Genomic DNA, 14496 nt, shown 5'->3' on the forward strand with positions numbered 1-14496 from the left:
CCCCAGCAGCACTGTGTCCCACATCATCTCCATGGAGAACAAACAGACCAGGTGAATGATACTCTGATTCCTGCTCCTATCAGTGCCAGGAGGTTTTCTGGGCCTTCCTGCAGACACATTACTAACTCACCTTGCCTGTACTTTGCAGGCAGGGTATAATGAGACTACAGCATACCCAGAGGAAGTGCAGGAGTTGCAAACAAAGAGCAGCTCCCAGAAGCATGACTGTGCTATGTGCACACATCCAAGGCTGGAATCCTGATGCAGATCCAACAGGGAGGCAGAAGCCATACTCACGGTGCCAAGCCCTTCCAAGGCATGATGACAAACCCTTTGGAATGGGCCCCAAGGAGCAGCTCATCAAGAAGGACAGCAGAGGCTGTTGACCCTGCAGAACAGGACACATCTTGACCCTCCTGTGAGGTTACTGCTCAGAATGAGTTTTCCCTTAGAGCGTGTCCTCACAGGCCACAAGTCCTCAAAAGTGCAGGCAGCAGTACAATTCCCAGAATTTGCTCCTGTTTGAGCACAAAATAACTTTGCATACACACCCCTTGGTGGAACATAAGGCACGGTTTTTATTTTCCCTCATCCCCCCTCTCTCAACTCACACCCATCACGCTGTTTACTGGCAGCAAGGCTGTGCAGGGATTGATCATATGGATCCTCAGGGATCATTTGTGCTCCTGGAGCAGCCAGCAGCAGTGCCCTGGACTCCCAGGAGCTCACCTGGCTGCTCAGAGTGCCACTGTCCTAAGCAAACTCCTCTGTGAGGTGTCACTGGGTGGCCCACACAAACACTCTGAGCTCTCCTTCACTTGTCCACAGCATGACCAGTGGTGGCAGCCAGGGTGACCTTTGTGTCCGTGGCCACAGCCTTGGTACCCACCTGCAAGAGAAGAAGCACCAGCAGCTCAACCCAAAGTGGGCCAGGAAATCCTAGTGTGTAATAGGCTTTGGCCCCAAGACTTCTCTAAGATGTGCTGATGAGAACACAGCATATTCAAAGGCTAAATTGCCAGGACTTCATAAATAAAGAACAACTCAACTCAATAGTTGGGGAAAGCTGATGAGTTCTGTTCCCTTGCCTGTTGAATAAAGCAACACATGGGCATCCAGAACCCCATGCCAGCTGCTTGTGTCTATGGCCAAAGACAGAGATCAAGTACAGAAAAAGGAAGAGGTCAGTTCTATCCTAAAAACACACAAAACACATGATGACACATGCAGGTAAAGCACAGGGAAGATGGTTGGGATTAAACAAGTAAGGGAGTTGAACTCTTGTTCTAAACATGGAGTGAGGCTTCTCCAGAGTTGGTCACTGTGTGACACAGCCCATAAGCTCCCAACATGCCAGCACTGGAACAGGAACACTGCAGGTGCAATGCTGCTCAGCCTCACTCAGAAGGGCTGAAAGGCTGAGGTGCCCTGCCCCACCTCCTGCACAGCTGGCTCAGGTCTCTGTCTATGGGATGCCATAAAGCCCTTTTGTGTGTCCTGCTGCATTTCTCCCTACTGTAGTCACCCCCCCAGAACAGGGGTACGCACAGGCTACGACATTCCTGCTGCATGTCCAAGGTGGGAGTTGGGTAAGAGTATCTCCTGACAACTCTATCCACTAGGGAGGACCTAGTGCAACAAATCCTCCTGATCCCAGCAGCGTGGGAAGAGCTGAGCACCCACCTGGCATGGTCCCACCACAGGCACAGCGAGCGGCTTTCTGGCCCCCGCTGGAGCAGAATGTGCAGCAGTGAAACACCCCCTGGTGCTCACGGAACTTGTGCTTCACCATCAGAGTGAAGGGAGAGCCCTGCAGAGGACAAGCAAACAGAGAAGCTGCTGCAGTGGGTGCTGTCAGATGTGTCTGCATTCTCAGACACCATCCTGGTGACCCTGTCAGTCACAGATCACTAAGCCCAGCCTTAAATTGCTATATGGTAGAAATAATCCTTAGACAGATTTGAAACAAATACCTAAGAAAAGAAAAGTAGGTAAAGAAGAAGCAGTGCAAGAGAAACAAGAAATGCTACCTGCACATGTTGCCCTTTCACACAGACGCAGACAGCATACAAGCCTGGCTCCTCAGGGCTGTAGGAGATACAGTAGGTCCCATCACCATTATCACACACCGTTGGCTTGACTGCACTGTGAACAGTGGAGAGAAACCCAAGAGGTCAGTGACTGGCAGAAAATTGCTTTAAATGTAAACCAGAGTTTGGCCTAGAGTGGCTTTCACATACCCCTGCTACTGGAAGCTGCAATTACCATACAAAGGAAGTCACACAAAGCCAGTTGCACTGCAAGGATCTGTAGCAACCTGCACACTGAAAAGGCAGAAGATGACACACAGCACACTTACAAGTCAGATTATCCCATCAGATAAGAGCCCACAGAAATGGGGTAAATTCACAGCTTCAGCAAGCAGTTACCTACAGAAAAACCTATTAAGAAGACAGGAAGGGTAGGTTTGAATCACTTTAACCACTCTCCCAACTGCACTGACCCCAACTCTTCCCTTCAATGCGGAGGAGTTCTAGGTCCCTGCTGGTAAATTCTTCCTTTTCCTAGTGAAGCTCCTTGTGTTTCACAGGGAATTCTGGTGAACAGAGTGCTAGAGAGAAAGCCTCAGCTGGTTACTGGAGGATAAACTGCCTGCTCCACAGGAAGATGGAAAGCTTTTCACAGACAATTATCAGGCAGCTCTGTATAGAGGAAGGTGTTCTTGTTAATCCCTACTTATTAGTCTCCTGGGCCCCATGACATGACAGTTTATAATCTGTATTCCCCACCCCCAACACTTCACATCAATACAGCTGCCTACATAATTTCCTGCCATGGACTGTGTGGTGATACTTCATGCTCTTCTGCAGCTGCTGTGCCTCAAAGCAAAGCCAGACAGCTTTGCAAAGCCAGACAGCAACCCATGTAGCAACCACATACAGCCAAGAGCAAGAAACAGAGTTAATGTGGCTAGAGCGACCTCTACCCCACCAAGAGAAATCCAGAAACCCCTCGGGCATGCACCTTCCTACATTACAGGTGCACTTGTGGAAAGAAAGTGCTTTGGAACAATACTCTTGGACAAAGATGCTCTATTGATAAGCATCCATGCAGCCAGCACTGCTTGTGTGCTTTGTCAACATAGCAAAGGGTTCTAGCATCCAGTCCCCTTTTTTCATCAGGTCATCCCATCATGAGTGTTCCTGGAACAAATTAATGCTGGCATCTGGTTCCAGCTACTATAAAACAATAGGTGTTTTTCTTAAGAACTAACCCCTAACTGGGTCTGCTTTTGTGCCTGGCTACTCTTTAGTGACAAGTGTGGTTTGGAAACAGTTATAATTTTTTTCTGGTTGATCATTTTCCCTGTGGAAACACTGAGGAGCTCAAGTGCAGCCTTTCCTGGTTTTGCTAGAAAACCTTCAAACCCATTACAGTACTCAGTGATTGCAACTACAGGAAAAAGAACGAAAACACAACATGGATTCTTTCTCCAGAACATGAAGAAGGCACTTCCATCAGCTGTCACAGGCTCATGGTGCTGGTGAACTGTCTGACTTGTGACTGTCATACAGGGGTTGCAATGACTTACACTGATGAGGTGTTAACAAAAGCAGGAGCCCCAGGTGTCTGCTGGGAGGAGTGAGAAGGAACAACAGCTCCCTCTGTCTAGCAACACACACAAGGAGTTGAATCCTTTAAGAAGCTCAAATCACCCAAAGACTTAATACAAATCTCAGCAATCACTGCCCAGCCAAACATAACCACTAGAAAGCAGTGTGGGGAAAAGAGTACTGCCTTTTCTCTACAGATTCTGACCCACATGCTGAAGAACATCCTCCCACGCTAAGCAAGCAGGAAGCCAGGATAAGGGAGGCAGAAAGGCTAAGCCAGGGATTTCTTGGGTGAGAAACCCACCAGTCTCTCTTGTCCTTGTGGGTGATGGTGACCCGCACAGCCTCTCCTCCCCGCCCCATGCGCTCCCCCGTAGAGTCCTTGCATAGCAGGGTAAAGCCACTCCGCTGGTTCTGACGGGCACTGTGGAGATCTGGGGAAAAAAACACCAAACCAGAAAGAAACAGAACTACAAAGGATTCAAGTCAAGCCATGACTGCCACCTCCCACCTATTTAGCAGAGTTGCAGCCCCATCAGAGCACAGCTAGGAGTTTGCTTCTGGGGTGTACAGCTCCTTCCATTCACAGGGAAAAGTCAATACAACTCTGGGTATCAGGAGAGAGCGGGAGACATGGGTTCTGAGAGATGTCCGGCAGGTTTAGCCCAGAGATCTGCACAGACCATGGGGGTCTTTTTGTCTGTCACTCTAAGCCCAGCTGGCACCTTCCCAAGAAGGCCTCAAGATGCATCATGCAATCCAGAGGAAAAAGGAACAACCCTACTGTGCCCCAAAGAACTCAACACCGACAGTTTGGCATGGAAGGGATCGAACAAGCTCTGAGTCTGTCTCGTCTGCCCTGCACAGACCATTACTGACCAGAGCTGGCTGTGCTCTGTGGGATGGTCTGAACATTATCTGTTTGCTGGCCCAGCTCCAAGTCCTTAGTGAGCAAATATCCATAAAACCGTCAAAGTATTACCAGGTATTCCTATAGCAATCTCAGCAGAAGCTGTAATGGGAAAAACTTAATCAACCACAAAGATCTGTCTGGGCTCATGCTGCAGAAAAGCCTGGAGCACCATCTAATCATCACGTCCTGCTATTGCAGGTGCCATTCCCATCCCCTGAGTGAGCCCTCCTTGGGCCTCTGCCCCATGCTGAGGCTGCTGATGTTGGGGACGGCAGTGCCATATGCTCTGCACATCTGGATGAGAAAAGCTGCCTGGTTCCCTGTCCATCACAGCTCTCATGGGCAGGCAATGCAACCTCTGCGGGGGCTCCACCTCTGCCCTGGTCAATGTCTGGACAGCAGGGAGCCAACAGTGCCAGAAGCTGCACACCATGTGGCTACAGAGAGCAGAGGGCTGACTTCAGGGAGCAGCGCACTCCCATTCAGCTGCTGTACAGCACCCCATTACCTTCCCCGTGCAGGGTACATCTGGCTGGATCAACCACTTTATTAAGAATGGCCCCAAAAACTTCATAGCCGCAGCACTGCCCTGCCCTCTCGTGGGGGGAGAACTGGATCCTGTCATCCACACTGGGGTGGGTGCTGTAAGCAACGCTGTTGAGCTTTGTCAGACGGCTGGACACCACCCCTTTGGAGACGAGGATCTCCACATCAGAGCCGCTCATCAGCAAGTGCTCCGTGAACTCCACGCCTGTCCTCATGTCCAGCAGCAGCTGCTGCAGCTGGGCCTTCTGCAAGTGCAGCAGGTTTTCCTTCTGCACCTTCAGGTCCTCCAGCTGCTTCAGCAGCCGATCCCGGTGCTCTTCAATGGCTTTCACGTAGCCCCTGGCAAAGAGGCAGATCTCGGCGGCCACAGCCTCTGCGCGACTGCGGACAGCGCCGCCCATCTCATCGACCTGGCTCAGCACATCCTCCAGGGTGTCCATGTGCTGCTGGCTGCTCTTCAGCAGCTCCCGCAGGGCGTCCCCGTGCCTGTGGATGACATTGCCGGTGAAGTCACAGGGGTGCTGACGGTGTCTACCCAGAACGCAGTCCCGGCACACGGGCTGGTCACACTGCTCGCAGAACAGCTGCAGCTCCTCCGTGGGATGGGAGGGGCACAGGAGAGGCTTCCCGGCCTGGCTGCAATCCTTGGTGTTCTCCAGCTCTGTCACAGCATGGGAGGCTGTCTTCTTCTGTCTCCTAGGCAGGAGCAAACACCAATCACTTTGTGCATGGTGGATACAAAACAAAAAAACTGAGACCCTTTGCAAATGCCTATTTGCAACGAGCTGCAAGTCATAATGCGCACTGATCCCTCCTGTCTCCACTGAAATTCCCTGAAAGGACTTGTGCTTTCCCAAGAACTAGGTTCCACACAAAGGAGGAGCTCGTTAGGGGCTGCTCCCAGGCTCCTGGAGCCCCCCTGACTGCACGGTCAGCACGGATTTCAGACACAAGGCAAGTGAGCTCTAATACGCCTTAGGGGAAAATCTAGTTCAGGCCACTGCCAGAAGACAGTCAAACAGTAAAACATTTAATATTCCAAAAGTCAAACTCGACTTCCTTCTGCTTGCCAGGTTAGGTCCTGCTCAGAAGAGACCAAAGATGAGACACAAAGAACCAAGAACCCAGACATCTACCATGCCACAGGGCAGCACTAGAATATTTCCATTGTCTGTTATTTTGGACACTGGGAGTTAGTTTTTGAGAAGGATGTAAAACCCCCCCCTCTGCTTACTTGTCTCCTGCACTAATGACTTGTGGCAGCTGCAATGGGAGCTCCAGCCCATAACCAAAGATATACTCCAAGAACCAAGCTCTGCAGAGTCACTCTGGTAACACAAAGCAACCTCACCACAGGCTCTTACGCTTCTCCTTTTGCTTCCCACTAACCTCCCTTAGATGCATTTTCAAAGCCTTCCAGTGTTGCATGACTTCAGCCTAAGACCTCTCTCACTTGTTCCCAGGAACACAACCATGGCACTCAGAACCATATAAACCTTCCCTACCACACCAGGAAATCCTTTCAAAATGGTTTCCCTTAGCCCTTGTTCTGCTCTGGCATCAACTAAATCAAGTGACAGTCTGTAGATGCCAGTGGAGTAAAAAAATGATTGCAGTAAATACTAAAGGAAGTGGGTCCCAGGGACAAATTTTCTGCTGCTTTCTCCCTTCTGCAGTTAACCCTGGCAGAGCAGCAGGCTGCTATTCAAGGTCTCTTATCACTCTTCAGCAGGTCCATGGGGTACAAAAGGCATTAGCTAATCAGAATGGTATGCTGAAAATTACACCCGGAGTGGAAAGGTAACTAAGAGCCTAAACTATTTTCCCCACAGGCACCACTATGTGCAGGGGGGCAGGGCAGGGATGAATATGTCTCAGTTCCTTCTGGGGAAAGAATTTGCTAATCATGCAGAAAGAAGCAACAAACATGGAGGGAACGGGCTGAATTGCTTAACCCAGGCTGAGGCTTCCCTGGCTTGTGCTGTTGGGTGTTTTTCTGACCCTGCCTGTCACCTCCTTGCTTCAGAAGGCCATTCAGGCTTTACATAATTTTTCTTTTGTAGTGCTGTCTGTCCTCTGCCTGGCTGACAAGCCACTGCACCCGTCTCCTCTTCGATTCCTAACTCTGATGAGCTAACTCTTGTTTCTGCAATAATTCTACAACATGTATTAGGCAAGCACATGGGTTGATCATCAGCAGGTAGCAACCACACTAGGCAGGACTTCCACAGGACTTTCAGTTTGCCTAAGAGTGCCTTTACACACATACACAGTAAATGGTCCTGCAGGTGGAGAGAGGCAGAGCAGCAACTTAATGTTCCCCTTTTCTTTTTGGAGATGTGTGTTTTCCAAAGTGGGACAGTATAGCATGTGAGGCTCTTGTCCTGCTAGTACCTGCCCATAGCCATGCCTGTTGCCCAGTGACACTAAACTGAGAGCTAGCCAGCGTGTGGACACCACTACAGGCAAAGGGTGGCTTGATTTTTGACCCAATGGCCAATAACATGGCTGGCGGACCTATTCCCAGGAAGTTCAAGAAGTGTTTGGGCAACACTCACAGGCTCATGGGATTCCTGGGGCTGTCTTGGGCCAGGACTTGGACTCCATCATCCTTGTCGGTCCCTTCCAACTCCAGAGATTCTATGATTCTATGCCAGCAGCTTGCTTGTCTCCACCCGAGTACAGAGCATCCCTGCGGACATCCTCTCGGCAGGGGTGGTGAGCGGTAGGTAAAAACCGGGAGACACGCCAATTCTTGCTCTGGCTCGCCCTGAGCGGGTGCCTGCGCGCTGCGCCCTCCCGCTGCCCCACAGCCGCGGTGTCCCGGTGTCCCTGTCCCGGTGTCCCCGCCCCGCCGCCGCTCACCTGTGCGCCCGGCAGCAGAAGCGGCAGAGGCGGAGGCCGCAGGTCAGGCACCGCCCGGCCGCCGCCCCGTCGGCGCAGAGGTCGCACCCGGTCGCGGCCCGGCCGCGGCTCCCGGCCAGGCAGTCGGGGGGGAGCTGCCCTACGCCGCCGGCGGGCAGCGACAGCTCGGCGTCGCACACCGGGCACAGGACGGGGCGGGCGGCGCCCGGCGGCCCCTCCGGCGGCCCGAGCCGCCGCAGGCAGGGCTCGCACAGCGAGTGCAGGCAGGGCAGCAGCCGCGGCGACACGCAGGGCTGGGCGCACTGCGGGCAGCGCGGTGCCGACATGCCGGCAGCCCGCGCGGGCCCTCACGGAGGCTCCGCCGAGCATTCCCGTCGGGAACGCCTCGCGCCGCCCCACACCGCGGGGTCCTTCCCCGCCCCGGCGCCGCCCGCCCCGTGAGGAGCGCGGGGCCGCGCTGTGAGGGGCGGGGGCTGCCCGGGGACCCTGCTGGTGCCTGCTTACCCCGCCGCTCCTCCTCCGGCGAAGGCGGCCGGAGAGGATTTGGCAGGAGTAGGACCCCTTTGCCCTCGTCCCCCTCACCGAGGTGCGGCGGGACGGGCCCGCTGCTCCCCTCCTCTGGCACCTGCGCGGTTGTCTCGGAAAGGGCCCCTTCCCACCCCACCGCCGGCAGATCATGTTTCTACTTCTTCCAGTTCCAAACTTCCAGGTTTGCCGCCTGACTGGCCACTGCAGCCTCTTTGTCGGTCTGCTGGATGCCTTCAGGCCTTTGTAGGTTTTCCTTCGGATCACTGGAGAGCTCGCCGCACAGCTGAGCGAGAGCGGTGAAACATTCACTGAGACGGTGCAAGGTGGCCGGGCTTCCCTGCGATTGCCCACCGGGACGGGCTGGTGGCTGTCCTCATTCACCGCACCAGGAATTAGGAATACTGTAAAAGACAGGCTTGGGAAGCCTAAAGTCAGTGAAGCCCTGCATGATGCCCCTTGACTTTGATGGCATCTACAGGGTCTTTGTCAGTCTGATGTGTAAGCTCTTCAAAGACTGAAACCAGTTCTCCTTGTTTTTAAAAAGCTCTTTTCTATAAAGTGTCCTCTAAAGTACCACATTCAGCCCCTAATAATTGAACTTTTTACCAGCCTCTCCATTAGCTTGTCCAGGACATTCAGTATCTTACCTGTCCCACACTGCTGGCCGTTTTGAATACAATGTAATGTGAAGAGCATTTGAGACTTCTGGAGTTTCAGTTCCCTAAATCAAAAATCAACAGCCAGGAAGATGTCCAGTCAGGTTTTTGTTTTTAGAACCAGAGAGTCCATTTATAGAGCAGTAGATAAGTACTTAATATCCGTACATAACACAAGTAAATATCTCCTCTGTAACAGATGTAATGCCACTCTGATGGCCACTGGCTTAGCACAGAAATCATCTTCTGATACACTCAAAACATTTCTGTGTCTTTTATGTTGTAATACAAGATCAAAAGTTTAGGTCATGATGAAGTGTTTTCAACCTCAAAGCCAATCAAAAGAAGAAAGGTATTCCAACAGCCTTCTTCACATTAACTATTAGCAAGTGCAGTGGTTGCAGAGGTTGGAGAGGATAAAAGCTGCAGTAATTGTGAGACAAGATTACTTGATAACAATATTCAGTATTCTCACAAAGAAAGACTGGTTATTTTAATCATGCTGGAGGAAAGAATAGTAAACGGCCCTGTAAACGTGGGTGTGGGAAGAAAACAGGGGAAGAGTCATAATGTCACCTTTGTGCAGAAAAGGTCAGCTACCTAGAGAACAGCAACATCTTCCATCGCTGCAGAGAAATGGAATAAGCCATGACTGGCAGTGCCAGAGGAAATCTGAGCATCCAGTCTAGCTGATCTGATCACCTGCCCTGCCACTGATCAGGCTGGAGCACAGATTGCTGCCGAGTAATGTAATGTATTTATGAGCTACCAGTACAAAGCAGGAGCACTCTTGGGATGATTAGAGGAAGTCGTAGTGAAAGGGGCTGGAGAGAATCATCAAGTGAGCTCTGTGAGACTTGGGGAAAGAAAAGAAAAGCAGAAATGCAGGAAAAAAAACCCCAAAAACTGAACCCCGTGACCCTCTAAACAGGAGCTGCATTAGTACAAACTCATTATTCCTTTTGGTTACTTTCCCCATAATATTCCTTTCTTGGATACTATCAGCCAGTGGAAGAAGCCCCTGTGCCACTACATCCTAACTTGTGGAAGGCAACTCAATGGACATGAAAACTGGAACTCTGTGAATATTTCCAATTAAGCACATTGGTCTGCAAAGCACTGCAAGAACTTGACTGAGAGACCCTCTCCCATCTTGGATTATTCAGGCTTTGCTTTGTAATTGATCAAAATTTACAGATGTAAAATCTAATGTGTTCATTTATATACACTGCAGGGCAATAAAGGAGCACAGTTACATAAATGAAGCAATGAAAATGTCATTAAAATTAAGCCAATGTTTTCCTTTTCCCACAGGAGTTGACAGATAGCTAATTATTCTCATTTGACCCAATATCTACTTGAAATGAAATCCTCTGTTTTCCTGCCACTATTGTTAATGTTGTCTATCAGAGCCTCCCAGAGTAGTTAGCTCTGAGTGATCTGGTCTTTCCCCACCTTACTTTCACTGCCAGCTCCTTCCTCTTTTTCCTGTTTATCTGCTTCTCATTTCCTATGATTAAGCACTAGATCATTACACTGAGATATGGAATATTTGTTTCCTTCTCCCTTCTTGTCAAGGACTTCTGACTAATATTTCTATTGTATCTCCTAATTAGTCTCTTCTGGGGAAAGCTTTTTGCTGCTTTCCTGTTTATATTTTTCTGAAGAAATATTGCTAAAACTTTTTATAGCATGTTCAAAAAAATGTTTGAAGCATAATTTCCCTCCTAGACTCTGTGAGTGGTGTGGGTATAGTCCATTTATTAAATTTTGAATTGGATGCCTCATGCTTTCCTGAACCTATTTACTCTGATAATTTTAGGGAATTGTTTCTGGATATCCTGCCATAAGAAACAAATAAACTGAAAAAGTGGTGAAACGGAAGTCATTAGTGAACAGGCCTGAAGAAAAATCCAAGATAACTTGTTGACAGAAACCTGAGCACTTGTCAAAATGGCAGAGCTTAGTTTAATGGCAGCCAGAGGAGTGTGGAAAATTACTTATTTGGGGAATTTATGAAGAAAAGACAAGTAGAACATACTGCTGGCTTTTTTCCTGCTGACCAACAAAAGCAGTTTTGCTGTGAATTTGTCAGCCCTAGGAACTACTATGTTTCAGACTTCTCTGAATGTGGCAGAGCTGCCAGGCTTGGTCTGGGAATATTTGACGCACCATTACAGCAGTACCATTAGAGCTGACAGCTCTTCCCCTATATACCAACCTCATCCAGAAAATCCAACAAAGGATTTACAAACCTCTCCCTCAGTCAGCTAAAGATGCATTTGAAATTATGTGGCAATTGAATGGTAGGAGGAGCATTTCTGTGAGGCACAGAGGCTGGTGTCATCCCCAGCCCTTGCTTTCTGCATCCAGCCTGATGCCCATGGACTCACCACACTGTGGGTAAAAAATTTCTTCCTAACACCTAACCTATCTTCTTTTTTAGTTTAAAACCACAGATGTTTTAAAAGGAGGTGCCATTTGACCTTTACTTGTGCTGGGCCTCAAACACACTCAAGGAAATTGCCCCGAGTCTCACATGACAAAAATTCTGCAAGCTGATGGCACATGGGGGAATGTGACAGCTGCAGCAGAAGGACAACACTGATCTCCTGCTTAGGAACACAATTTGGGACAGAGAGGACTTCTGTCCTGGGGTATCTCACAGATTTTCTACAAAGCATTCCTAGGGGAACTCACTCTTCAGAGAAATACCTTCACTACCAAACATCTCCCTTCATACATATACACCAAATTTGCCAGTAGCTTTTAGTCTTCAGGCTTATGTTGAGCTTTGGAGAAAAAACTAAACTGAATCTCAAGTTACCTCATTTAACACAAGCCCACGTATCTTCATTTTCATGCTGGACTTCAAAGTACATTTCTGTGAGCTGCTGCTGTCACACATCAAACCTGTGCTCCAGCAGGACTTCAGCTACTGCAGTGTGACCTGGGAGAGGTGAAGAAGGAAGGCAGCCAAACAGCACACGTGGTAGCCTAAACCTCTGCCACTCACTGAATAGTGGAAGGTTCACCATCATCACACATGGACTTGGCTTAACCCTGGAACAGCAAACAGGAAGTGGATAGGGCATGGAGATGGGCTAACACTTGAAACATAGAAAGAAAGCAGCAAAAGCTGTGTGGATCTCTCCTGTTCTCCAGATTTGTGACAGGAAACACGGAGTCTGAACTGGTCAAGCATTATCCCTTTCAGCTGGCAGGAGCAGCTCTTTGAAGACCAAAGCAGCTGCAGCCAAACCACCCAGGAACACAGGATTTGTGCAAACTTGCCCTTGCTGTGGCTTCTGACCAGACATTCCTGCTTTCCCCTCCTCCCTGCAGCTTTCCAGCCACCTGCTGCCATTTTCAGCTTTCTGCTGCTATATATATTCTTTTTAATCTCTACTGAATCCTGCCTACATTTTCTGAAGGGAAGATGAAACTGGATTTTTTCCAAGGAGGCTTTTCTAAGGAAGCAAGTTCTTTGTGATGTCAGGCCATTAATCCTTTTTAGCTTCCCTTCAGCCATATTTGAGAGAGAGAAGTGATCTGAAAGGCTGTAAGCTTCTACATGCAAAAGATCACAGAATCATTCAATACTCAGAATTGGAAGGGACCCACAAGGATCACTGAATTCCAACTCCTGGCCCTGCACAGGACAGCCCTGAGAACCACACCATGTATCCAAGAATATTGTCCCATCACTTTTTGAACTCCGTCAGGCTTGGTGCTGAGCCCACTTAATACTGATGCTGCTAAGACAAACGGAGTTGGTTTTTTTTTCTTTTCCTCCACTGCTGGGACCATGAGACAGAAGGATATTACAGTAGGGTATTTCACCGAGATACCGCTGGGAACAAAAACCTGGCCTTGCTGCAGGGCAGTCAGAGCAGGGAATTCACTTAGATGAGACTTGAGGTCAAGCATACTTTTATGCAGACATGTACACACAAAGAAATATAAAATCTGATTGCCTACAACAGCTGTGCAGGAAGACTAGTTCCCTGCAGGAGCAGATATCAATCTCATGAGAGTGAGCATTTTGTTTCAGACAGGTACAGGCCAGCCTGCTTATCAAGCAGAAAGCTTGAGTTGGTGAGTCCAATTCTAGCAGCAGCTGCAGTTTGTTTCTTGGTCTAGAACAGACAAAAAAAGACACACCACACCCCCCATAAAACTCCCTGCACCAGCAGTTTCTCAGACACTGCCTCAAGCTTTACTAGCCTTCAGCATTCCAGCAAACACACTCCCATGTCAACCCAGGGGCAGTTCATTTCTAAGCACAGAACACTGTGTGACCACAGCAAGTCACAGGCTGTGGGAGGTGACTGGAGACATCTGGAGTGGAAGTGTCCCTCCCACCTAGAGACTTCCAAGTTAAAGAAAATGGATGACTCAAAGGATCAACTCCAATCTTGTACTCTAAAAGGAATTCTCATTAATTCCAGAGCACTTGTAGCAAACATTAGCAGAGGCAACAGCATTAACCTGTGGCACTATGGTTATGCAGTCCCATCCCAAATGTGGCATTGCTGTCTCTTCATGAGTTGAGGCATTACTTCTAAGCAGTTTTAACTGTTATTTCACAAAATACAGAAATATATATATATATACACACACATATATACAAAAACCTTCTTCACTTCCCATTGGAAAAATAAATCATGGAAGCATCAATTAATATTTGAACAGATCCTCTTTTTCTTTTTATTTTCTAGATCTGTTTAGAAGAACCCTTCCTTTAAAAAAAAAAAAAAAAAAAGAGAAAAAAGAAGCGTATTTTCTTCATTCTCCTATAACAACTGACAGGACTATGGCTGGCTCCAATCTATCACTACCTTTAGGAGGAAATTTCACAGTTAAAAAAAAAAAGTCTGGTTTTGATTCTTGCATCTATTTTCTGTTCCAGACTTGCAAACTATTTTCATTTTATAAATCTCCATCCTAAATGTTTTTGGCAAGGTTTACTACAAGGTAGGGAACAGATAATGAAGCATTTCCTCATAGTCCTAAATTTTATAGGTTATCACTGCTAATAAAATAATGACTACTTTAAAAAGTCAAATAAAATCAATATAAGAACCAATGGCCATTAGAATATTACATAAACACACAGCAAACCAGCTTAATACAATTACATGTATCAGTCTTCTGTTATATCAAAGACCACATACTTTAGTACATAGCAAATAAAGATTCTGATTTCAACTTCAAATAGTCACTTTATATTTACTATAAAAATATTAAATGAGATTTTTGAAAAGCAATCCTCCAGTCCAGATGCAATCTCTAACATGTTAACTGCATAGAAAACGTTTGGGAGCAACTGTAAACCACAGAAGGAATATATTCTTTCTGATGCAAATACTTA

The 14496-nt window shown here is 48.3% G+C and overlaps 1 protein-coding gene across 1 annotated transcript; it reads right to left on the reverse strand.

Moving 5' to 3' along the window:
- Positions 1–554: 554 nt before the first annotated feature.
- Positions 555–8264, reverse strand: TRIM45 (tripartite motif containing 45). The gene is made up of 6 exons (XM_050979353.1): positions 7939–8264; positions 5036–5769; positions 3919–4048; positions 2031–2145; positions 1684–1810; positions 555–889 (listed from the first exon to the last, which is right to left on the reverse strand). Exons 1-6 carry the CDS (start codon positions 8262–8264, stop codon positions 738–740), a joined length of 1584 nt encoding a protein of 527 aa, XP_050835310.1. The 3' UTR covers positions 555–737.
- Between the last annotated feature and the right edge of the window lie 6232 nt (positions 8265–14496).

The sequence above is a fragment of the Serinus canaria genome, chromosome 1, assembly GCF_022539315.1.
Source record: "Serinus canaria isolate serCan28SL12 chromosome 1, serCan2020, whole genome shotgun sequence".
Classification (NCBI taxonomy): domain Eukaryota; kingdom Metazoa; phylum Chordata; class Aves; order Passeriformes; family Fringillidae; genus Serinus; species Serinus canaria.

Excerpts from the sequence above, each read along its gene's own strand:
- TRIM45 (XM_050979353.1), bottom strand. The coding sequence starts at position 8,264 with ATGTCGGCACCGCGCTGCCCGCAGTGCGCCCAGCCCTGCGTGTCGCCG. Across the intron at positions 5,770-7,938 it reads TTCTGCTGCCGGGCGCACAG|GAGACAGAAGAAGACAGCCT; the intron begins GTGAGCGGCGGC and ends GCTCCTGCCTAG. Across the intron at positions 1,811-2,030 it reads TGAAAGGGCAACATGTGCAG|GGCTCTCCCTTCACTCTGAT; the intron begins GTAGCATTTCTT and ends TGTCCTCTGCAG.